Below are 26,840 nucleotides of genomic sequence, written 5' to 3' on the forward strand. Positions count from 1 at the left end.
CGTGCTCGTGTTATGTGGGTTGCTTTTTAGTTCGATTGTAATATGTCGGATTCGTGTTCAGATTGCGAGTTTTCTTAACACGTCATATTTCGAGTTTTATCTTGTTAGATTGAATTATTATTATGACATCGGCTAAGGAATAAACTTGTCAGCTCTAATTAAAGGCTATAAAGATTATTTTATAATAAAGTAAATGATGTGAATATATTAAAATAAATTACTATTTTATAATATCCCAAAACGACACCGAATTCATCCTTGAGTGTTTTTCCCTCGACGGCTGTTTTTGAAGCCATCAAGTTTAAACCCTCGTTAAAACTCCAAACAAAGAAGCACGCTGTCCTTCCCCTCCAATTCCCACTCATCTCTACAGATTGATTGATTAAACAATGGATTCCGGCGGAGGCGCTTCGTTGCCATCTACGTGCCCCTACGCGCGGAAGCGGCGCGTGTCCTACTTCTACCAGCCAACAATCGGCGACTACTACTACGGCCAGGGCCATCCGATGAAGCCCCACCGCATCCGCATGGCGCACAATCTCATCGTCCACTACTCCCTCCACCGCCGCATGGAGATCAGCCTCCCCTTCCCCGCCGCCTCCCTAGACATCCTGCGCTTCCACTCCCCCGACTACGTCGACTTTCTCTCCTCAGTTTCGCCCCAAACTCTCCTGGATCACACGCACTCGCGTCATCTCAAGCGCTTCAATGTCGGCGAGGACTGCCCCGTCTTCGACGGCTTGTTTAGCTTCTGCCAGGCCTCCGCCGGCGGCTCCATCGGCGCCGCCGTTAAGCTCAACAGGAAAGATGCCGATATCGCAATTAATTGGGCTGGGGGTTTGCACCATGCGAAGAAGAGCGAGGCTTCGGGGTTTTGCTATGTTAATGACATTGTTTTGGGGATTCTCGAGCTTCTCAAAGTTCATAGGGTATGATAGCTTGGATAATTAGTTTTACTTTTCACTCTATATTTCATAAGAAATTGTGTTGAATAGATTAAATGAAAGTTCAATAAAATAGGAAAGGGGAAAATGTAGGAGAGATTAAGAAATTGTGTTGAATATATTAAATGAATAGTTAAACTTTTCACTCTATAAGTAGAAATCAACTACATTGGAGAATTGATTCTGTCTTATAATATGGTTTGTGTTGATTATCTTGGCGTTTGATGTAATGGCTGTTCATATGATCTTTATAATGTGGCATGCTCGGTTCATGATCGTTGAATTTTGACTGGCAGCGTGTACTTTACGTAGACATTGATATTCACCACGGAGACGGGGTTGAGGAAGCCTTTTATGTTACCGACCGTGTTATGACAGTGTCATTCCATAAATTTGGTGACTTTTTTCCTGGAACTGGGCATATTAAAGATGTTGGAGTGGCCTCTGGAAAGTACTATGCTATTAATGTCCCACTGAATGATGGAATAAACGATGACAACTTCCTCAGCTTATTCCGCCCAATCATGCGGAAAGTGATGGAGGTCTACCAGCCGGATGCGGTTGTGCTACAATGTGGGGCTGATTCATTGTCTGGTGATCGGTTAGGTTGTTTTAATTTGTCTGTGAAAGGCCATGCTGACTGCCTTCGGTTTTTAAGGTCGTTCAATGTTCCTCTTATGGTTTTGGGTGGGGGAGGGTATACAATCAGAAATGTTGCCCGGTGCTGGTGCTATGAGGTCTATATCTCTCCCTCTTTGACACACACACACACACACACACACACATTTGTATGCATGCGTGTGCTCTCCTTCTGAGTGTTTCATATGCTTTTGCATTTCATATTTATATCTTTTGCATATTTTATCTGGTTGCATACTATCATTTAGTTATATAACTTTTTTAGGGTGTTAGCTTATATGAAATTTCACTTTGTTGTAGACTGCTGTGGCTGTAGATGTGGAGCCAGATAATAAGTTGCCGTACAATGAATATTATGAATACTTTGGCGCGGATTATACACTTCATGTAGAACCAAGTAATATGGATAATTTGAATACAGAGAGGGATTTAGAGAAAATCAGGTAAAGTTAACTTTGCATAATCATGAATGTGCAGACTTGTGGATCTTCTGTACTTGTACTCGGGTGCTAGAATCTTATGCCCTTGTGATGTGTTGTTTATAACCTCGTTCACAGCATTATAATAACTGGTGTTCTGCTGTCCCAATTTTAGCAAGTGTGTTCTGTAAGGAGATAGTTAACATAATAATGATATGTGTTGTCTTACAGCACAGCAGAACACAGCTTGGTATCTACAATGATAGTTTTACTAATGCCATGAACACTGTTTATTGGTACAATGCCGTACCTAAGCACTTTAGTCACCATTATCACTCTCTATCTTACTCTTAAATACCCACCAACTGGTCCTACATTTTTTCCAAGACCAGTGCTCTACTCTCTCAGAATCCATATCAACATTATCCCTGGTTTGGTTTTGTCAACTTATGCTTTCTTTTTAAATATTTTGCATATTTGAAAGCCACTTGTGTATTTGTGTATGGTATATTTCAAGGGGATTGCTGGATCCTCGCAGACACCTAACGCATAACATGTTAGTTCATTATAACTACTTGGTTCATCTCGTTTATATTACGCCCTCTATCCCATTCAAAGCAAAACGTTTCGGTTTCTTTCTCCGCATCTAGAAGTGTAATATAATAGACAGTCACTTGAGAAAAAACAGAATTCAGGTAGGTTATGGTGATACATACTTTCACATAATTGATGTAAACCACTGTGTCTAATATTCATTTTTCAGTTTGAGTGGATCAGTTCCCTGGTTTTATTTCCTATCTTTCTTGAAGAGAGAGTTATTTAGAGAGAAAAATCATGTATTTACTTTTGTTACACATAAGACGGCCAATTTTAGTTTTAACCCTTAAATCTTATGGATTGCTAAAGTATGCCATTTAAATAGATTAGTGGGTGGTTTGGCCAAAACAAAAAATGGTTGAGTTACCAAAAGTGTACTGTGATGTCCGTTTTGCTGCTTATGAAATTTCTTGCCCCCAAAAGAAAAGGATAGATGTCTTTTATATGTAGAATATAGAATGTAATCCCTCATTGTTATTTTCACATAACTGTAAGGTATCTTTAACAAATTATGAAGGTCATTAGATATGTCTACTTGCAGAAACATGCTACTCGATCAACTTTCTAAACTGCAGCATGCACCAAGCACCCAATTTCAAACAATGCCTCCAACCACAGAAGTTCCAGAAGAGGTAAAGTTACTGGATAACATGCACTAACTCTATTGTTGAATAGATTAATTTCCTAGCAATATAACTGGCCTAACTCCGGTTTCAGAGAGAAGAAGACATGGAAGTGAGACCCAAACCCCGAATATGGAATGGTGAGCAGGATTATGAGTCTGATGAGGATGAGATTGACAAGCCTGCAACGTGAAGTTTGTATAGCGAAAATACATATGGAGAAAATACAGATCGAAGGTAGGATGTGTTCAGTAGATTCCCCGCTCTTTTCTTTCCAGATAAGTTTCGTTAAAATAGATCCCATTCCCTCATCTTCAATTAAACTTTCTTCTCCCCGTTGTGGGAGTTTCTTTCATCTAATTTAACTGACTATCTCTGAATGAAGTCTGGATTTGTGGAGTTCTTTAATCTGGTTTTGGAGTCTGAATGCTTACACTAGATTCTTTTTTATTTTTATCTTCTCCTCTTTCCTTAGTTATGTGTGGGGGTGTTTTACTGTGAAGCAGATCATACGAGCTCATCGTGTACTTGTAGTATTGCATTACCTGGATGGCACATTTTGAGAGTTGGCCGTTACGCACACACACACTCACCCCATCTCCCACACGGGCGCCCACCCAAAAAATGACGGCTCCAAGGGACACTTTATTCCAATTCTTTATTTTCTAATTGGATATGTTTTTTGGCATCAAAAGAATGACAATGAACAAACATATGAGTTTTGACTGATGATTTGTATCTGTTTGTGATCAGGGATGGTTCTGACACATTTAAGACTGAGGATACATCGGATAGACAAAGATGTGTGTTTTCATCAGGAATGGACCGTGCAATGGATATTTGTTTTAGGTAAAAGATTCAGCCTGAAAATAGATTATACAGCAGAGCAGAGGATGTAAATAATGAAAGAAAAAAAAAGAGAAGAAGATGGATTAATTAGGTTTTCCCAAGATTTTGTATTATTAGTGCGTGTTTGCTTGCCATGATAGACCCACCTGTCTTCAATGCATCGTTCGGGCAAAGATACAATTTTAATATGACCTGAGAATAACTAAAATCAATTTTCACTATTGAGGGATATGACAATTCATCTAGCCAAACCTCTACCACAATTTTAATCTAACACCTTTTTTCTTTTCAATCACTCCTGCCTTACTTTTCTCTCGGATCCCCTGTCGTGGAGGAATAATAGCAGCCTTGCTGTGCTAAAATTGAAGCATTTCATCTATTGCTAACGGTGCCGTTTCCTCAATTCAATTAAAAGTTGCTAATATGTTTTAATTTACTATATTTCTTCCCCTCCTTTTTTTCTTTACTTGAATGTAGAAACTGAATTAATTTTAAAAAGTAAGAAACTTGATGTTACATATACAAATTAAAAGATCAATTTTGTTACAGGTAGTGCCTGCCAACTGCTCGATGAAAAAATCAAGATACATGGGATTTATTTAGAAAATTATAAAGTCCGCCCTCATTCCTACAATACTTTGTTTGATAAGTATTCTCTCATTTCTCCAAAATAACAATAACAAAAACGCTTCGATAGAAATAACCCAAATATAGTTGTACTTGTATAAAAGATTTGTACACCATTTCATAGTTAGCATTAGAGGTAACAATTAGTGTTCCTCCGTTCCACAAGAATATGCACTTCGGGTTCAGCACGGATTTTAATATAAAATTGGTAAAGTAAGAGAGAGGTAGAGAGAAAAAGTAATTAAAGTATTGTTAGTGGAGAATGAGTCTCACCTCATTAGAGAAAAAAGACTTGCCAAAATTAGAAAGTGCATATTATTGTGGGACGGACTAAAAAAGAAATAGTGCATATTCTTGTGGGACGGAAGCAGTGGCGTATCCAGGATTTTCAATTTGGGGGTGCAAAAAATAATTACAAAGACAATATTCCAAAATTTGACTGATCTTTTTTATTTTCTTTGTTATGTTTTTCAATTATTAAATTTTTTTAAATAAAATCTTTTTCTTTATTTTTTTATCAAAAATCTTCATTTTAAATAAAAATAAATTATTTTGTTGTATCACGTAAATTATATAGATATGAATATAATGAGGAGGTTAGTTTTATTAATTTATATTGAGATTTTTAAACTATAAAAATATATACTTTATATTAGTCATATAAGTATCTATTAAAAAATAATTAATAAAAATTAAATATGAAAGAATACAAAATTAAATCAAAAAAGAGCAAGTTAGTGGTTAAACTCATAAATATTTGTTAAAAACAAAATAAATAGTAAAACTTAAATATGGATTGAGGACAAAATAAAATTGAATTAGAGGTGATATAGATTAAAAACAAAGTTAATTTGGAGAAGAGAAAGTTAAAGTAAAAATTAAGAGCAGGAAGTGTGCCCAAGAAGATTCAAACTCGTGCCTCCAACTTACCACTGGGCAACCAACAGACTCTGTGAAAACAGGACTACATATGATATTAAAGTTATTTTGGGGGTACAACTTAGAGCACCCGCAACGCGTGCCGAAACCGTTCCGCGTGCCGTTCCGCCGGAACGGTTTCGCCGCGGAACGCGTTGCGGCGCTGCATTCCGCTCCCGTCTCGTTCCCATTCCGTGCCGGGTGCCGACGGCACGTAACGCGGCACGGAACAAGCCGCCACGCGCCTGGGCGACGTGGCCGATCCCCGTGCGTGCGTGCTTCCCACTCGCCGGCCCGCGAGTGGGACACGTCAGCAATGACGCAATAATTATTTTTTTTTTTATAAAAATCGAATTTTTAAATTTTTTTTTTTTTTTAAACGGTAACATTACCGTTTTTTTTAACTTTTTCTTAATTTTTTTAATTTTTTTTTTTATTTTCTTATTCTATAAATACACCTAATTCATTCATTTTATACACAACTACACATCTATTCTTCCTACATCAACATCAATTTCTCTCCAATTTTCATATTCTATCTCTTCAAAAAATGTCCGGCGACGGCAATTACGGTGGTGGCGGCGCCGGAGGGTGGGATCTCAACGCGTTCGGCGATTGGGAGACCATGTACAACACACTTGGTGGTTCTGGGTCATCGACGCCGGGCACGCAGGGGTCGGCGACGCCGGGTGGGTACCAACCACCCACTTTCGATGTGGATGCCTACGCTCGAGGCTCCGGCTCGCGGCTTTCCCAGGGTTTGTCCCAGATTCGGGAGGATATCCCCGTTGAACCCACTCAGGGAGGAGGCCGAGGCGGTGGAAGCTACAGGGCTGCGTCTGAGGCACCCGAGGAGGATGAGGAGGAGGAGCCGGAGGATCTGGGCCGGCATCCCTACACCAACGAAGAAACAAAGGCGGTGTACACCGCCTGGCTCACCGTCTCATATGATCCCATCGTCGGCAACCAACAAGCCGCCAAGTGCTTCTGGGAAAAGGTCCGTGATGTCTACCACGAGACTAAGCCGAAAGGGGCCCGGAAGCGCAAATATACAATGCTTCGTGCTCACTTTGGCCGAGTCGATTTACAGGTCAAAAAATTCTGCGGGATCTACTCCACCGAAGCGGCGCACTACCAAAGCGGAGCTTCGGGCGCCGACATACTGAGGGCGGCTATGCGCGCCTTCCACCAGGACACCGGTGTACAGTTCAAATATGTTGATATTTGGCAGCTCGTCAAGGACGAGGAAAGGTGGGCCGGTGGTGTCCGCTCCAGCTCGGGATCAACCTCAAAGCGGACGAAGCACACGACGAGCGGCCAGTACTCGTCTGGTGACACCGATGCGCCCAGTGATCGTGGCACGCAGGAGGTTGGGGTTACGGCCGCCGAGTACGAGGGATCTAGCCGTGGGCGCCGTCGTCCGCAAGGGACGAAGGCGGCGAAAGCGGCTAGAGCGAGGAAGGGCCGAGGAGAATCAAGCCAGTCGGCCTCGGGATCGGGCTCACAAGGAGGCTCGAACACACTTATGGTGGCGTACATAACCGCCACAATGGCGGACACTTCCCGCTTCTCGTACGCCCAATACACGGCCTGGTGGAACGGAATTGTGCATATGGCAGGACTACTTGGTCTTCCCCCTCCCCCTAAACCTCGACCGCCTCCGGAGGATGATTCGCCGGCGGAGTAGTTTTTTTATTTTCCCACGTTTAAGTTGTAATTTTTTTTAATATTGTGTGTTTTTTAATGAAGTATGTTTGTTTTTTAATAAAGTATGTTTGTTTTTTAATAAAGTGTGTTTATTTAATTTAATTTAGTTGGAAATAAAAATAAAAATTGAAATAGAATGAATAGTAATTTAAGGAACGGTTAAGGAACGGTTAAGGAACGGAGGGTTGCAGGTTCCGTTCCTTAGTTAAGGAATGGAGTAAAAAAGTACAGTGGGGCCCTCAAATAGTGGTTTAAGGAACGGTATAGGAACGGTATAGGAACAGCGTTGTGGATGGCCTTAGTTCCTATGTGTATACGCCGCCGGACGGAAGGAGTACTATAATTGAACACTTTAAAGGTGCTTACATCAAAAATATATATTTAAATGCATGAGATATCTATTGCTGCATCTATCGCATAAAAATAGAGGCATTTGGGAAGAAATGAAAATTAATGCCTAATTGATGTGTATTGGTAATGAGTTGGTGAGAACTTTCCAAAAATGGAAATGAGCTATTTTTATGGGATGGACGAAAAAGGAAAGTGTTCCCATTTTTATGGGACGGAGGGAGTGTATCAAAAAATACATTTGAGGAATGCATGAATTCCAATGATCGTGATCTCGATCTTGATAGTTGATGCTAGATGTGCCTCGAGAGCTCCGTTTAATGATGCATCGAAGAATTGGATCAATGGAACTGGTACATGCTAAGAAGAAAAATTCAAGTTCAAAGAGGGACACAACTTCCGATGAACGCATTTCCTTTACCTTTACATAGAGACCATACATTGTTTCATGCACCAAGGTGAAGGTTGATTGGTGAACAGAAGCTTCATTAGCCAACTTATAAGCATTTGACATAGTCTCTGATACTGCTTAGCATTTTGTAATTTAGAATTTTCTTCAACTTTATTGCCTATATAGTCATGCAACTACACCAACTCTAGCTTCTCTTGTCCATCTTTTAAGAATTTAGTCCTCCGAAAGCAACTTCATGTCTAACACATCAAACACTTTCACATAATGAAAATATATTAATCCATCCATCTCAAAAGTTCAACAACAATGAATCATATTTTATTAGAATCATACGTCACCCTCCATTCTCCATTATGGTCGATTAGTTTGATGACATATTTGAATATTGATCCCATTTCATCTTTATGATCTATGTATGGAACTGCAAACAAGATGTACACATTCTGGAATAAATAAAAAATGGATGGAGTATAGATCTTAGAAAGTTGTTGTTACATGGTATAACTCTCAACCTCAACTTGGGACAATTTTTGGCGTACCTCAAAATCACATTTTAGTTCGCTATACCATTTATTCTGCACGACACACTCAAAATACTTAAAAAATTGTGCAATGCTTAAGTTGGGCATCGTACAGTTCTTGATACTAGAATTGACACTTTCACTTAGTTGTGTGCTTCTCATATCCAGTGTGAAGGTTTTATATAGCAACACCCCCATTTTTCCTTCACAGCATGCATATGTTTCAATCATGTATTGTCATGAAGATTAAATTATGTCAATAAGTTCTCCAAGCCTTCTCAAACTTGGTCTCATCCTCAAAGCCATACGTATACTTTTTAAAATCTATTAAGAAGCACAATCTTTCCTTCATAAGATTTCCCAAGTGTTTGATTTCATTTTGCATTAAGTGCCATGTGCATAACCTATGAAATGTCTCCGACATTACGTCATGCAAAGTTTTTGCCATAGCTTGATTTCCAAATAGCAACCAAGGAGAAAGTATTCATCCACGTAAAATTAAAAGGGGGAAATGAAAAATTGGGTAGATGAGATAATGAAAACTAATTTCCTATAAATTACTCCTTCTGTCTTTTGAAAATAGAGAATTTAGGAAAGAAACGTGTTTTAATCCAAAATAGATAAAATAAAGAAGAAAATATAGAAAAGTAGTGGGAAAATGTTAGTTAATATTAAGACCTACCATAATATCAGAAGCCACGTTTTGGGGAGGGGGTGGGGGGCATGGTTCCCCATCATATTTTCGTTTAACTATATATTTTATATGCAAACTAAGATTTATAGTTGAATTCAGCGGCACAGTTGGTTGCAGAGTCCGTCTTTGAACTCGGTTGTCCGGGGTTTGAATCACTTTGGTGACTATACTTTCTATTATTTGGAACATAATTTCTATTTGTTCTCTTTTATACATTATATTTTATTTGTTAAAATTTATATTTTTGTTTATATTTTCCATGGTAGACATTTAAACATCATAAAAAATTCATTTTCGTCCATTATATTTACGTAAAAATTTAAAATATTTAAACTCTATAACTATTAATCGAGACTTGGGCGCACGCGAATACTTAATATAGTAGTGTTGTTAGATAACTAATTTTAGTAGATAGACCAAATATAGGTAAGCTATATGCTTTAATTTACAACTACACTTTGCTCAACTTCCACACATACTTATCCTAGACACAACATACCACAAATTTATCCCCATCTTGTTGGAGATCAACTCACCCTACAACACAATGATCTTGATCACATAACACCCCTAAAGAAAGCCTCATTTTGCCATAGAGAATGCCACCAACTAAGCCTCCCAAGTCTCAGCGTTTGGTACTACTCCAACCTGATAGATGACAAGTTGGTGTATAGCATTAGCAAATAGTTCTTTCAGGTCGGGCCGTAGGGAGACGACATTCTTGGCCGCGTCCTCTAGCGCCCTTAGAACCCAGGCCTCCTCGAGCACCCTCGTGCTACAAGCATTTACAGCGAGGTTGGACAAAAGCACGAGCATGTCCAACTGCAAATGGAAATGACCTCGATCATTCCTCAACAGATTCATCAACATCGGCACCCCATCATATTCGATGATCGCCTCAGCATGCTCCTTCCGATTGTAATTCCTAATGCAGACAAACTTGCTTAGAGACCTAGCCGCCTCATCAGCAACCCCGCGGTCTAAGTGGCCAAGTTTAGCCACCAAGCAGCGTACGACACGCTTCTCCTTTGCTGAAAACATGGATGCTAGGCACCCGACTGCCTTGACCGCCAGAGTCACCATGTTGGCATTCCTCTCCTCACTCATCACCTTCAACAGCTGCTCCAACACTGCCTTTGCGGGCGTGGAGGTCAGCTTAAACGCGGTGCGTTTGAGGTCTGAGTTGGACTCTGCCACCTCAGCCAACTCCGCAACTACTTTCAAGCAATTCTTCTTGAGCTCCCCTTGCTCTTTCTTGATGATCTTCTCTAAAACTAGCAACGCCCTCGTGTCGGTGATGTTTCGACTATTCACCAAGCTTCGTCGTGCCAGCTTCCACAGAGCAATCGCGCAGTTTATCTTGAGCCTACACTTCACCTCGGGCGGCACCACCACCTCTTTCTCCCTCTCCCTTTCCTTATCACTCCTAACGCACTCTTCACCAACACTACTACTCTTGAGGTAATTCAAATCAAGAAACTCATCCAAATCCACATCAACACTCAATAGGGCTACCAAATGCATTGCCAAATCCTCTGCCCCAAACTCTTCCTGCACATCATCAGACATTTCCAACATCCTCAACACCAACTCCACCAACACAAGCTGGACCCTGGCAGGTGGACCCTTCGCCATCGCCTTCACTATCGCACCAATGCCACCAGCATCTCTGATCACAGCCACTCTAAACCGATCATCCGCCAGATTATACAGAGCCGTAGCAGCCGGACCATACGCATCAACGCTGCCACATCCACACAACATCTTCAAAAGTGGAGGAATCCCAACCTCATCCACTATCACATTCTTAGTCCTCTCATTCATATTCGTGCAATCCGCGAGCTGAGCCGCCCCCTCGCCCCGCCCCATATGCAAAGAAGCTATGGCAGGCCAGACATAGGCCAGGATCGGGTCAGTAGTTGCAATAGGCGACAGCGTTCCAACATCAAACGTGTCGCGATTGTAGATAGCGAGGAGCCATCGAAGATCCGCTAGAAAAGAATCAAGGGAGGAGGTTACCTTCTTGAAGTCAGCTGCTATGTTGATGGAGAGGATTTGGTGGAGGAAGCTGGTCTTCTCATTCCGGCAGCGACGAGCAAAGGTCAAGGCGCGGTCGAGGGCCTTGGTCAGGCCTTGGCATACGCGGCGGATGGGGCGGTCATACACGGCGGGAGCGGTGGTGGCGGAGAGGCGGGCGAGGGGGCGGAGAAGCTTGCAAATATCAGTCACTTGGCCGGAGATTCTAAGGTTTCCGGGAGTGAAAGATCCGGCTTCTTGAGCTGCAGTGATCACTCTTTCAGCAAGAACTATCAGAAATGAGAGGACTTCTTGAATTGATTTCTCTTCATCACACAGGATAACAGAATTCAAGTTTTCTTGAAACACAAACACCATTTTCTTCTTCTTCTTGTTTTTTTAAACTTTGTTGGAAACAGAATAGAATTTGTCAATAAATATTGCATATCATTCAGAATAGAAAAGTCGGGGAAAATCAAATTTTATTTTCGTTACATCAAGCTTTTTCCGAAATGTAAAGTAGGGATAAGTTTTTTTATCATAGTGCAAAAGCAACCATACGTGGGAAAGGCTGTTGCTACAAAGCAAAACTAAAATGCATGATTGTTGAAAAGCAAATCAATCATATCTCTTCTACTCCGTCCATGATGTGTTTCATTTTTTGCTTATAAATAGATAAAATAGAGAAAAAGTAAAGTAAAAGAAAATCTTCTCTACATTATTCACTCGCATACTTTATTTTTTCTCTACTTTAACTATTTATATTGTTTTTCCAAAACGAGTGCAGAATGAAACCGTCTCTATGAACATGGAACGGATGGAGTAATTATTTTCTCTTTAGTTAGCACAGTGACCCTTCAAAATATAGAAAATAGCGCGTTACTTTTTTGACCAAAGATGAATTATACAACAAAGTTTTTTTAAGCTGAAAGACTGACTCGCTACTATCCTTGTGCATATGAGTCATGACCCCAGATTTAGGATTGATAGAGGTAGAACGTCGAAAATAAAAGACTAATACAGAAAATAAGACTAGAAGAATAGTAAAAACTACTTCTTTCGTTACATAAAAATATGGGCAGCTGAAATGGCACGGAAATTAATGTATAATTGGTAAAATAAAAGACAGGAGGAAAATGATAGTTAAAGTAGTGTTAGTGGATAGTGGGACCCACATTATTAGAGCATTAGCAATGGGGCGCCCTAAGGCGGGCCCTATGGCGCGCCACGTCAGCAGTTTTATCCTCCTACCTCCCTACCTGCAGTGGGGCGCCCTAAGGCGCGCCACATCATCATTTTATTGTTTTGTTTAATTAATTTAACTGTTTTCAAATAACAAGTAACGAGTAAATAAAAAATGGTCTAAATAACAAACGACGAAGTTTTAATAAAAAAAAAATACATCATTGAACTAATAAAAAAAAAAAAAAACTAAGTCGGACCAATTCCCAACTTCCGACGCAGCTCATCGAGTAACGCCCGGAGATATTCGACTTCGTCGGGGTCGGTACACTTCTTGAGGGCCCTGTGCGTCTGCAACATCGTCCTTGCCATCGACGCTGTTGCTAACGACTCAAACGCGGTGGCCGTCTGGGTCGGGAGCTCTACCGGAACCGGAGCTTGGGTTGCAGCGGTCGACGATGAGGTCGCGGTCGCCTTCCCCTTGGCCTTCGCAGCCTTGACGCCGGGAGGACGCCGGACGGACACCGGTGTGCCGGAACTCCCTTCATCCACGTACGTCCGGTCGAGGTCAACCGGGTGATTGCCGCTGCCGCTGCTCGTGTAATCACCAACTTCAGTGGTCTTCGTCCTCTTCGGCGCACCAGTGTGCCGAATTCCACCTTGGAACTTCTGCTTGTCCCTCAAGAGCGCCCAGATGGCCTCGTGCTTGAAGTCGCCGTACATCGACCAGTACGACAACAGCGCTTTAGCACGCACGTCGCTCAAGCTCTCGCCGCTCCCCTGTGACCGCGTGAACTTCTCGAACTCCGCCGCGTACAAGTTCACTTGCTTCTTGACTTGATCCCAGTGCTTGCGGAGTTGCTCACGCTTGCGCTTGTACGCGGTCGGCGGCTTGACCGAATTGTAGAGGTCCGCGATGCGTTCCCAGTACGCGATCTGTCGCTGGTTGTTCGCGAATATCGGATCTTCCGATAGATCTACCCAACACCGGGCAAAAGTGAGAGTTTTGTCGTCGTTGTAGTTCGTACGGCCGGGGGCGTACTCATCGCAATCACCGGGAGGCGGCAACTTCTGCGCCCGCTGCCGGTTCCGCTTCTTTCTGGTTGGGGCGGAAGCGGTCGCGGCGGGGTCGGGATCGGCCGCTGCGGTTGGGCGGTGCGGAGACGGCTCCATGTCAGACAACCCATACGATTCCGTACTGAAATCGGGATCGTAATGGGCGTTGGTGTCGAACGAACGATAATCGCCGGGTTCTGTACCCGGCCAATGCGCCCCTGCGCTAAACGTAGGACTATTGGGGCTTGAATCCATTTCGTAGTAATTATGTAAATGTAAGTTTCGAAAATGAAATCGAGTGAAATGAAATGTTACAAATGAACGGTATTTATAAAAAAACGAAACCGCGTGCCATCGTCCGCGGTTGATCGTCCGCGACCTCCACAATGGGGCGGACGATGGCGCGGACGATGGCCATCGTCCGCGCTATCCTCCGCGACCGAAGTATAGGGCGCGACTATCGTCCGCGCCCTATGGCGCGCACCTGCAATGCGCGCCATCGGGCGTGCCATCGTCCGCCCATTGCGGATGCCCTTATTAGTGTTTAATGAGTTGTAATAGTGGGTTATAGTGTTATAAGTTGTAAATAAATTGATGAATATGAGTAATGAGTTTGTGACAACTTTTCATAAATAGAAATGCCTATATTTTTGTGGGACGGATGAAAATAAAAAGTGCATATACTTTTATGAGACGGAGGGAGTACCATATATTAAAATTGGATTTCAAATAAATTACATTAAACTCTGTATATAGGAGACGAAACTATAAATTTAACACGCGAGGGAACAAACTATTGTTAATAATTACTCCTATAAGATATTTTTTATGTATGCTAACAATTGTACCATTGACTGTTAGGTTTGCATAAGACAGATATGCAATGAGAGAAAATAAATTAGAGAATTAGTATTAAAAAATAGAGATAGATGAAATAATGCCAACATAGAAAGAACCAACGGTGTTGAAATATGGCAATGAAAAATATACACCCTCCGCCCCAAATAATATGTACTCTATGTTCGGCATAGGTTTTTATACAAAATTGATAAAGTAAGAGAGAGATAGAGAGAAAAAGTAATTAAAGTATTGTTAGTGGGGAATGAGTCCAACCTTATTAGAGAGAAGATTTTCAAAATTGGAAAGTGCATATTCTTGTGGGACGGACTAAAAAAGAAAGAATGCATATTCTTGTGGAACAGAGGTAGTATATTTTTTAATATTAAAGAACACAATAAAATTTGAAAAAAATAAAATTTATAAATAAGGTAAAAAGAAGTAGACATAAAATTATGATGTAAATTTAAAAAAAACAAGAACTAGAAAAGTAAAGAAAAAAAATCAATAGACATTAATTGTGTTATAATTAAAAAGAAATCAAAATAAGAAAACATAAACATAAAAAAATAGCCAATAGACATTAATTGTGGCTTAAATTATAAAGAAATAATAATAAGAAAAACACGTAGAGGAAATGAAATAATATACGTATGGAGCATCAGGGTGGAACTAATTTTTACACTTAGGGCATCTCCGAAGAGAAAGCAAAAGTCCTATAATTACCATTTTAAAAAAAATCATTTTCCAAGGAAAAAGATATTATATCTTTTTTTCGTTTTGAAGATATATCTTTACCTCTCCATTAATAGGGAGGTAAAATCTTATAACTACTTCTTACGTTCTAAGGAAGATGACTCATTCCTTGGGCGCGTGCAGGGGCAGCGCAGTTGGCAACGGAGAGGCAGATCTTGCTGCAATGAGTCTGGGTTCGAATCCCACTACTGTCGTGTAGTTGCTTCCATCTCTCAGGCACAAGTGTGAGGCCTTGGGAGATGGGCTTCTGGCAGCCAGTGGGTTAAGCCTCTGCCCATTAACGAGCTACTGCGTACCCTGATTGAATCCCCTCACATGATATCGGGTCGGAGTGTGGGGGCCGCCAAGGCGACGAAATTGCATTTTTTGCTACAATGATCCATTCCTTGGGCGGCACGATAATTTATGCAAATTTATTTTGTGTGTTAAGTGGAGAGAGTAAAGTAAGAGAGAGGGAATAAAGTAGAGATAAATGTGTTTCCATTTTTAGTAATGAGTCATCTTGGTTGGGACAAACCAAAAAGGAAAGTGGGTCATCTTCTGTGGGACGGAGGGAATACCATATTTGCCTTCTTTTCATGAAAAACTATTCTCCAATGGAGAAAAGTATTTGAGAATGTATTACACTTTATTTTGGAATGCATTTTGTGCTATTATTTTATATTAAAAAATAATTTACCTTTCTATATACCTTTTTTCCTTAGAATGTATTACTTTTTAAAAAGTTATATTTCATTTTTTGAGAAGGTAAATAGATGATATACCTCTTTCGTTTACCTTTCCTTCTTGGAGATTGATAGTAAGGGTTTTTGTGTGTCTTTCTCGTGTTTGCTCAGATGTGAGGCATGCAGATAAATTCAATTGGCCAGGAGACTGCTAGACCCAGTCTTGTCATTGGACACTTGCCAAAACTTTTATTAAAACCTTAACCCAATTATTACTTAGTATAGGGGAGAAAGGACCGATCAATGAAGATGGATGAGGCACAATACATTTGAGAAGACACTCCGGAAAGGTTGGGTGCTGCCATGCAAATTTTGTTGGTTAAGACTTACTACTAAAACTCTGAATAAGAAAACATGGTTCCTATCTAAACTGATCAGAAAACATTGCAAAATAGGTAGAGTTACACATTGCACATCTACTTCTCCATACTCAGTTTCTTTTTCTTCAGCCTGCTATTCTCTCCCTTTATTGTTATTCTTCTTGATGGCAAAATAATAGCTGTCAATTTCTTTTCATCCTTGCAAAACATATGTCATAAATAAGTCCAAAATCTACAAAAATAAATTTAACATACTAAAAAATGAATTTGCTATAGAAAGATATAACTAAGTGAGGACAAAATAACCAAGCTATTAACATTTAAAGAAAAAATCGGTAGATTTGGAGAAATTCATCCTCACCCGAATGGCATTTTAACTATCAATGAAACTGGAACTGGTATTTATAAGAGTTCAAGTCTTCTTGTGTAAGCTTTAATTAAAAAAGTTCTTAATTTGAAAATTGTTTTTGCGGTAGCTGTAAAGCCTCTTGCGGTCTTGCCCCATGTATTGGAAATTGGCTCAGCTTCAATATCAACATTCTTTTACTGGCCCTTGTTTCCCCACTGTAGCTACAGCTTCAATGTAGCTATAATTTATTATTTTAGTTAACTAATTACAGCTACATTCTAATTACAATATCATTATAGCTACATTGAAGCTGTAACTATAATGATATTGTTTATAATTTTAGCTTGAATTGTTTATAATGCATATGCCTCTTTAGAAACTTGCTCCTACTCTGCCTAAGTTTACATAGTGTTTAAATTGATTTAGGAGGATGTTAGGCCATCTTTTCTTAGCTACTTATTTTCCCAAATTTTCGACCCTCTCAATTTTTCCCCTTTAGAGCCATTTTTGAGCCTTTAAGCCTATTCTTTGGAAGCCAAATAAATGGGGACAATTCCTCGGGCTAGTTTAGTTTTTATTATCTTTTGTAAAGGAATAGGAGAGATAAGGAGGAAAGTTATAAAAAGTAGTGTGTTTAATGTTATAAAATGCAAGTTGTGAAGTAGAAAAATTCAAAATGTGTGTGATAGAGGGAAAAGATGAGACTATGACTCTGTGTGTGTGTGTCAACTGGCCAGGAGGGTACCTAGACCTAGCTGTGTCGTTGGGTCTGTGTCTATCTTCCCTATCAACAAAAAAATACCTCAACCCACTTCTACTGGCTAGTATAGTGGAGTAAGGGTCGAATCCCACAGAGATGGATGTAGGCGAGATACACTTGCGATGACATTCTGGGAGCGGTTGGATAGCTACCACGCTTTTTTTTGGGGGTTGAGTTTTACCTAGTCGGAAAATGAAATGGAACCTATACCCCTCCTGACCAGTAGGTAAGGGTGGGCTCTAAATGCTGTGTGATAAAAGAAATTAAAGTGTGTGTGTAAATTAGGGTACGAGTGTGCATGTGAGAAAATACTAGACGAAACTTACTAAAAATGGCTAGACAAAAGGTAAATAGAATCAAAGGACATGCTGGCAGACTGTCTTCTGGGTGTGCAGAAAAGCTGAAAAAAAGCAAGTACAAAACCAACACAAGTGGTCCCATTCTTTGATTGTGACATTATCTTCTTCACCAAGCTAAACAAACAAGATCTAACAAACTCCATTGATGAATGATCAAGCTTGAAAATTCGTAAATGCAATATTTAACTTGAAATCGAGAACGAAAGCTAAGAAAACTAAGATCTACGCAAACTGGTCAGCGGGACAAGGTGACAGAAGCAAGCAGAAACGATTCCCATGCATTTATGAGGAACTTAACCAGATTAAAAATTGTAAACACTTCAAGAAAACCTAGATCTAACTAAGCAAAGCAGATTCAAGCACTTAAACAACATAAATCAACGTAAAACTACTAGATCTAGCTACTAAGCAGAAAGAAATAATAAGCAAGCTGAAACACAAAATAAAATCACAATAAACTTCATTGCATTCAAGATTATCACCCAAAAGATGTTCCAACTAAGTAGCTACTGGAATCCAAGTCAAAGGTAAGCAAAAAAAAAAACAAGTACTTAAACTAAGAAATCTTAAAAACAAAGCAAGTAAAAGATTGTTTGGCTCATCGGAAACTGAAACTGGAGGAATTTCTGGAACTACGGTGGCTGGAATGAATCAGGCATGGTGCTCCTCGCCGGCAGGTGGCCGGAATCTTCAAGTCAGGCTGCTGGATTTAGATGGAACTAAGAGCTAGTGGAGCTATTCTCCTCAAAAGTGATGTTGTAGTGATGATAAGTCCTAAGTGAAGTGGTGTAAAAATTCCTCATTTTCTTTATGTTCAACTCCTATTTATAAGGTGGCTTGCCCTAATTTCTAGGGATTTCTCTTCATGTGGAATGACAATTTTGCCCTTCTTTAGATAGGTGATTATTCCAAGCAAGTCCTTTCTTCTCGTGTCCAGTTCTGCAGCATCCATCTTGACCAGTTTGCGTATTTTCTGCTCATCTAACCAATTTGCACACTTTTCGCAGCTTTTTCACTCGAATTCCTTCTGAACATTTCCTCCTGATTTAGTAATTCAACCTGCACACTTTAGCAGCTATTTTGCAGATATTATCCAATAAAGCACCTTATACTGACCAGTAACCAAGGCCGAGAACGAGACTCATCAAACTGCTCACACTTAACACATACTTGTCCTCAAGTATGAAGAAACAAGCTAAATAAAAATAATGAGTTGAGTTTGCAAGCCTGGTTACCTCCCCTCACCGACCTAAGACTCTAAAACTTAAAAGACTCTTCAACACATAGATGACTCACAGAAAACAAAAAACAAGAAAACGGACAAAAGAAAAAAAAACTCATAAACACATTACACAGGCTATATTTTCAATCAGTCCTCCCCCTTGGGTTGAATTGATCCGTCTGTAAACAACTTCAAAATTCTACCACCCTCCCCTTCACTGGCTAGTCTATCCGCTTGTCAAGATCGCCACTCTTATAAACCAAAAGCTAGGTTCGCTAAGTCACTCATTCCTCACCAGAAAATGTTAGGACTATTCTCTCAAATTGCTGAACCACAGATGCTTCGGACTCAGATCTCACGTGCGGCTCTTGAAGGGCTTTAAGGCTTGTAATGGGGCTATTGGTTTGTAGTGTTTGGGGTGGGTGTTCCTAAGGCTCTAAGGTTCAAAAACTACTACTTTATTTTGATGTGGGAGAACTGTGTGTATCTCGGCTTTTGGCTGTTGCTTCTCTTTGGCTGGGCGTTTCCTGATATTGACCTCCAACTGGTCAGTAGCTTCTTTGTGGCTTCGCCACCCTTATTCCTTCTTCTTTCTTTTTGTAGTCAAGTGTTTTCGACCATTTTCTTCAACATATTTTTTATGTGGCTTCGCCACCCTTATTCCTTCTCATTTTTTTGGACCTGGGATTTTCCTGGTCGATTTTCTCCTTTTCTCTCGATTTCTGTCTCCAGTTGGCATTCTTCGTACGTCCTCTTGGCCAGTTGCCTTCTTAACTTATACCTTATGCCAGTTACCTTATGCCTCTCTCGATTTCTGGGTATAGATTTGGCTAGAAAGAGGGGTTCTACGGGTGTTTCCTAATGCCTTTAGGACTTGCTACACGCGGTCACCTTACCCTAGGCATCATGTGGCAGCCACTCTTTTCTTTTCTTTTTTTTAAATGTTTAGCGGAAAGTGGTTCCACTTTAGTCTTTTAACTCACCATTTTAAGAGGGCTTTCACAATTGGCTTCTAATCGGTTTTTTCTTTCATACTTGCATCCTCTAGACTAGCCTAGATCTAAGAAAGGTGGTTTCTACTCTTGGTGTGTTTTATTTCCATCGATCATCTCGCCTTAAGATTGGATCAGTTGAGTTTTAAGCCCGTGTTTTAACACATGTCCTAAAAAAATAAAACTTAACCTAAACCGACTCACTTGGGACTGACTCGACACATGACAACACATATATACAATTATACTGGCCATTATCTCCTCCTCCCACTTCATCCTTGCTTGCCTTCATGCAAGTTTAGTGAAGTGGAAAACAGGATGACCAGTATCCAACACATAGAAGCACAAAAAATCAGAAAACACATAACACATGGAAAACATATTATATATGAAACTTCTCACACTTAGACTATGCAATAGGCTAAGTGGGAGAAGAATAACGAACATAGAGAACACATAGACAATGTGGAACAAGAACTAATATGCAAAACATACTATGTCAACAAAAACTTCTCACACTTAGACTATGCAATATGCTAAGTGGGATAAGATATATGACTCACATAAAAAAGCACAAAACAAAGACAACTTCTAACATCCTAAACACATATTACGTTGTAAACCCTCGTCTTCTCACACTTAGACTATGGAATAGGCTAAGTGTTATGAATGAGGGTATACGCATGCTAAAACATGTACAAAAAAAATAGAAACAACACAACTAGAAAAAAAACTCAAGTTTACTGAAAATAAAAAGAAAGCTAACTGGTCAGTTGGTAGGGTCGGTCATCTTCTCCTCTGGATCCTCTTTGGTCAGAAGCCTTGTGCAGTTTCCTTCCCGGGTTCCTTTGTTGGTACACATAAGGGGTGTCACTCTTTTTCTTATGATTCTTGAAAGTCCCCTTGATTTTCCTCTTTTCCATGGGCCGCAGACGATGGTTGCTGGGGACCTTGCTCCCGATCAGTTTGGGCACTTGTCCCAGCTTCTTGATGATAATGGCCGATAGGACCACCTTAGGCTTCTTGGTCTCCTTCTTTTGCTTTGCTACCCCATTGCCTTTTCTCTTTCTTTCTTGTTTGCATTTTTCTTCTTTGTCTTGATTTTCCTGTAAGTCGGTTTCTGGTACTGGTGTGTCTTTCTGGGCAGCAGGGACGGCAAGTGGATTGTCGATGTTGGCCTCCTGTACTGGCTGTGCGAAAGTTGCAGTCGGGTTCTCCCCAGGTTTTGTAGGAGAACCCCCTTCCTGGATAGTAAGGGTCGATGACGGATGTGCAGCAACAGCAGGGGTCTTTGACTTGGTTGTAGCATGTTTTGGATCCTCCCCAGGTTTTGTAGGAGGTCCACAATCTTCCTGGCCAGTATCAGTGTCATTGCTCTTCTTTTTGTTCCAAGGAGTCTTGTCCTCCTCACTTGAGATCTCTACAAGATCATGAACCTTGCTGGGCCACTTTTTTTTCTCAATCATACGCCCGATGATTTGCCTCGATGCGCGCTTCGGCCCTTGTTTTCTCTCTGCCTTCTTCTCGACCAGTTGGTGAGCCCCAATGGCTCTAGCGAATCTTGACTTCTGACAAATAGTCTCTTCAATATCCGGGTCAGTAAGCGTTTGGCTACTGGTTAGATCACACCATCTTGGGTCAATCCTCTTGGGTGGTAGCTTCTTCAAGACCATGGTTGGAGTGTTGCCTTCTGTCACAATCTTTTCTTCCTCCCTTGTAATTCCAACTATGTACACCTTTATATTTGTACCGAGTGGAGGTAGCTTTACAGCTTGGATGCAAGGTATGGTCACTTCAAGTTTCCCAAAGATAGATATGTAGTCTACGGGTTCTCCCCCATTCCTCTTTTCTACAAAACAGTAAGGGAATGATTTTTCTTCCTTCACCTCTTCATCAGGTTCTTTAGTGGTTTCCCTTGAACTCTCTTCCGGACCTTGATTGATTTGAGGTTCAGCAACTGGCTCAGTTTCATCAGGACCACTCTTCTTGGTCAGTATGTCCCCCTTATCCTTCGTCTTGCTTGATTCCCCAAATGACTCCTTCCGTTCAGGCTCCTTGTAGGATGTTCCTAACCACAATGTCACCTTCCTCACATTAGCCTTATCAGGTATGTGCACCGTAACTGGAAGCCTTTCCGCATTCCCACAAATCTCGTTCATCAAACTGGCCAGGTAGGACAGTTGCTTATTCAGCATGTTTATATTTTCCTTATGCTCTTTCTGGGCGTTTTGTATGCCTTGCACCACTTCATTATTCGACTGAAATTCACTCCTCATGGTTTGCTGGTAAGCAAGCATCTCTCCCATCATCTCTTCCATAGATCTTCCTGACTTGTTTTGGTGTAGGAAATGGTTAGGGTTTTGCTGATGGTGGGGATTATACTGGGTGTTAGGGTATGGGTGGTAGGTATAGTTTGGCTGATTTTGATGAGAGGGGTACTGGCCGAATTGGTTAGAGTTGTGGGGTTGACTGTGATTGGGATTCAGGTGGTGTAGGTAGGGATTTTGCTGGTGATAGGAGTTATACTGGCCGTTGGGATGCGACTGGTAGATGGGATGGTTTTGATTGTAAGGGTAGTTTGGCTGATTTTGGTGTGAAGGGTACTGACTGAACTGGTTGGGGTGGTGATGCTGGTTAGGGTTAGGGCATGGGTGATTTTGGCAATGTTGGGGTGAGTGGGATTGGTAATTTTGGTTTCCCATCTGATATTGGGGCACATAGGTGGTATTTTGATATGGATTTGGTGGGTGCGGATTATGCTGGTTTCTTCCTGGCAGTTACCATGGTGGCATTAACTGGAGGAACTTGCGGTTTGCTCTTCTCAATTGCTGACAAAAGTGCCCTCTTGAGCCTGTCAATCCGACTCTCTAATTGATCATTATTTCCTACTGCTGCAGCGTTCGCCACACCTCTTTTGGACTGGAGAGTACGTGGATTGTCATAGGCTCTTTTCGCTAGAGAAGTCTTTCATGATTCTCTTGGCCTCACTAACTCGTAGTTTGGAAAAACTTCCTCCACTTGATGAGTTCACTAAGTCCTTGCTCTCCGCATTCATTCTCTCATAGAAAATCAAGTAAATTTCTACTTCCAACATGTGGTGGTTTGGGCATGCGTCCAACAGACCCATGTATCTTGACCAGTACTGACTCAGGTTCTCATCATAACCTTCTGTAACTCCTCGGATTTTATCTCTTAGTGCACTTGTCCTGGCCGTTGGGAAGAACTGATCCAAGAACATCATCTTGAAGTCAGACCAGGTTCTGATACAATTTGGTGGCAACCTCTTGAACCAAGTATTTGCCTCCCCTTTAAGGGAAAAGGGAAGGGCCATCAGTCTGTAGTCGTCTTCGCTCGACCCCACTGGCCGCTTTAGAGCCTTGCAGATTTTGCAAAATTCATGCAAGAACTCTTATGAGCTGTCACAACTCCTTCCCAAGAACACAGGCAAGATAGCCATAATGTGGGGCTCCACGTAGATTGCTTCTTGTCCTAGGGCCGTGACGATTGCTTGCGGTGGTTCGCCATCCAAGTGAGCGTACATCGACTTATCTCGGGATCATTTTCCTGGTCAGCCATGTTGGCTTTCTCCTTTTCAGTTGCGGATATTAATTCCGGTTCACTCTTGATGGCTGTGCCGCGATCCTCCTCACCACTCGCATCCAAGTCAACAGGAAAGGCAGTGGTTAATTCTGAATGAGTGGTGACTGGATTTGCCCCTTCTTCCTTTGGCCAGTTGGACTCAGTTTCATTTAACTGCGGAACACAAAAAATAAAGAAAAGTTTATTTACAATATTCACACCAAAATTCTTAACTAAACTCCTCATAAACTAAGAAATAAAAGAAAAGAAAAATAATTAACTATATGTACACCAAAGTGTCATGCAACAGATGTATGCAAAAACGCCATCCATCCCCGGCAACGACGCCATTTGATAGAGGGAAAATATGAGACTATGACTCTCTGTGTGTGTGTGTCAACTGGCCAGGAGGGTACCTAGACCTAGCTGTGTCATTGGGTCTGTGTCTATCATTCCTATCAACAAAAAAATACCTCAACCCACTTCTACTGGCTAGTATAGTGAAGTAAGGGTAGAATCTCACAGAGATGGATGTAGGAGAGATACACTTGTGATGACATTCTGGGAGCGGTTGGCTAGCTACCACACTTTTTTTTGGGGGATGAGTTTTACCTAGTCGGAAAATGAAATGGAACCTATACCCCTTCTGACCAGTAGGTAAGGGTGGACTCTAAATGCTGCGTGATAAAAGAAATTAAAGTGTGTGTAAATTAGGGTACGAGTGTACATGTGAGAAACTACTAGAAGAAACTTACTAAAAATGGCTAGACAAAAGGTAAAGAGAATCAAAGGACATGCTGGATGACTGTCTTCTGGGTGTGCAGAAAGCTGAAAAAAAGCAAGTACAAAAGCAAAAAGCAACAAAAGCAACACAAGTAGTCCCATTCTTTGATTGTGACATTATCTTCTTCACCAAGCTAAACAAACAAGATCTAACAAACTCCATTGATGAATGATCAAGCTTGAAAATTCGTAAATGTAATATTTAACTTGAAATCGGGAACGAAAGTTAAGAAAACTGAGATCTACGCAAACTGGTCAGTGGGACAAGGTGACAGAAGTAAGCAGAAACGATTCCCATGCATTTTTGAGGAACTTAACCAGATTAAAACTTGTAAACACTCCAAGAAAACCTAGATCTAACTAAGCAAGGCAAATTTAAGCACTTAAACAACAGAAATCAACGTAAAACTACCCGATCTAGCTACTAGGCAGAAAGAAATAATAAGCAAGCTGAAACACAAAATAAAACCACAATAAACTTCATTGCATTCAAGATTATCACCCAAAAGATGTTCCAACTAAGTACCTACTGGAATCCAAGTCAAAGGCAAGGAAAAAAAAAAATAAGTACTTAAACTAAGAAATCTTAAAAACAAAGCAAGTAAAAGATTGTTTGGCTCATCGGAAACTGAAACTGGAGGAATTTCTGGAACTACGGCGGCTGGAATGAATCAGGCATGATGCTCCTTGCCGGCAGGTGGCCGGAATCTTCAAGTCAGGCTGCTGAATTTAGATGGAACTAAGAGCTAGTGGAGCTATTCTCCTCAAAAGTGATGTAATAGTGATTATAAGTCCTAAGTGAAGTGGTGTAAAAATTCCTCCTTTTCTTTATGTTCAGCTCCTATTTATAGGGTGGCTTGCACTAATTTCTAGGGATTTCTCTTCATGTGGAATGCCAATTTTGCTCTTCTTTAGATAGGTGATTATTCCAAGCAAGTCCTTTCTTCTCGTGTCCAGTTCTGTAGCATCCATCCTGACCAATTTGCGTATTTTCTGCTCATACTAACCAGTTTGCACACTTTTCGCAGCTTTTTCACTCGAATTCTTTCTGAACATTTCCTCCTGATTTAGTACTTCAACCTGCACACTTTAGCAGCTATTTTGCAGATATTATCCAATAAAGCACCTTATACTGACCAGTAACCAAGGCCGAGAACGAGACTCATCAAAATGTTTGTTTGATCTAGAAAGGATGCTTATGAAAGAGAGAGAAATAAAAAGAAAGAAAGGTTGTGAAGAAAAAATGAAAGGATTGGAAAAGTGAATTAAAAGTGTATTGTTTTTTAAAGAAAAGTGGAGTCATTTTAACTCTACTTGGGATATTTTTATTTTTGAATCACTTTTTAGCAAAATATTCCTCATCTACCAAAGATCCTACATTACAACAAAAAATAAAGACCTTTCAGACTTTTGATGCTTAATCACATCTAGTAGAGTAAGATTAGACTTTGAGCAAGCCTATGATAAACTTTGCATGATGCATGATTTGGAAGTTTGCCACATATGAGTGCATGAATTCAAGGTGTTCCACGAGTTAGTAATGAAAGTGCACTAATAAGCCTTTCTTGATTTGATTGCGTTAATACATGCTTGATCTTTCTATTCCATAATTTGAGGCAATTATGACGTCTAGTCCTTGTGCATTCCGTGCGTCTATTTTGTGTCTTTATTATTTTGTTCGAGGGGAGTTGATACGCTCAGATTTTGCATTGTTTTAAGGCCTTTATTTGGTCTGTTTTTAATGTCAAAATCACAATTCATGTCCATATTTTGCATATTTTTTCTATTTTGGTATTTTGACGTGTTTTGTGAGATTTGTGCATATTTGAGCCTTAAAAGATAGCAAAAAGTCGAAGTTGAAAATCTGGAGTTTTCAAGAAGCCTAGCAGTTCGCTGCAACACGCACAGCGACCACTGGGGCCCAACGACCGCTGAGCCAGTAGCGGTCCGCTCCGGAGAAAGTTGTGCTGAAACGAAGAACACGTCAGCGACCGCTGGGGAGTGTGCAGCGACCTCTCGAAGAGTTTCCGAAGCTACAGGATTATTCACAGCGACCTACTTTCTCGAAGAGTTTCCAAGGAGCAGCGGCCCGCTGGGAAAATGCGGCGCACGAATTTGACCTACTTTCTCCCCAAGAATTACCAAACTTAGCCACCTTTTGCCTTATTTGTTGCTGCTCAAAATTTCCTCTATAAATATCTCCTCAAACATCTTCATTAGGATCTTCTTTTTGCCTTATAATTCTAGAGCATAAATTTGAGAGTTCTTCATTGTGCAAGAGGTTGAAGAAGAAATCAAGAGAAGATCAAGGCTACAAGGATTCAACCTTTGGGTTTATTGCTTTAGTTCTTATGTTCACTTTGTTTTCCCTTCATTCTATGTTTTTAGATTATTCAATTATGTGTAACTAAATTTATAGGATTGTAGGGCTGTGTTAGTAACGACTTTGGTTATACAATTTCATTTTCTATTTAATATCCGTTTTTTTACTTCGTTTCTTCCCTAAGTTGTTCCTTAATACTTCACGTTTGAGTGACATATTCGGTGATGATTAAATATAACTTGCTACATAATCGTGAGAAGAGGTTGGCGAGTTAGATCCACTT

The 26,840-nt window shown here is 40.6% G+C and overlaps 2 protein-coding genes across 3 annotated transcripts; one reads left to right on the forward strand and one right to left on the reverse strand.

Moving 5' to 3' along the window:
• Nucleotides 1-280: 280 nt before the first annotated feature.
• On the forward strand, nt 281-4,210 carry LOC121805577 (histone deacetylase 6-like). 2 transcript variants are annotated; one of them, XM_042205488.1, is made up of 6 exons: nt 281-929; nt 1,241-1,681; nt 1,884-2,026; nt 3,141-3,231; nt 3,317-3,459; nt 3,729-4,210. In XM_042205488.1, the coding sequence occupies exons 1-5, from the start codon at nt 390-392 to the stop codon at nt 3,413-3,415; spliced, it is 1,314 nt and encodes a 437-aa protein (XP_042061422.1). In that variant the 5' UTR covers nt 281-389; the 3' UTR covers nt 3,416-3,459; nt 3,729-4,210. The 2 variants fall into 2 exon arrangements, with proteins under 2 accessions (XP_042061422.1, XP_042061423.1); XM_042205489.1 differs by having other exon boundaries at nt 3,976-4,210.
• Nucleotides 4,211-9,907: 5,697 nt separating this feature from the next.
• On the reverse strand, nt 9,908-11,692 carry LOC121803976. The gene has a single exon (XM_042203539.1). It carries the CDS (start codon nt 11,690-11,692, stop codon nt 9,908-9,910), a length of 1,785 nt encoding a protein of 594 aa, XP_042059473.1.
• Nucleotides 11,693-26,840: the final 15,148 nt, after the last annotated feature.

This window comes from Salvia splendens, chromosome 5 (genome assembly GCF_004379255.2).
Source record: "Salvia splendens isolate huo1 chromosome 5, SspV2, whole genome shotgun sequence".
NCBI classification, from domain to species: domain Eukaryota; kingdom Viridiplantae; phylum Streptophyta; class Magnoliopsida; order Lamiales; family Lamiaceae; genus Salvia; species Salvia splendens.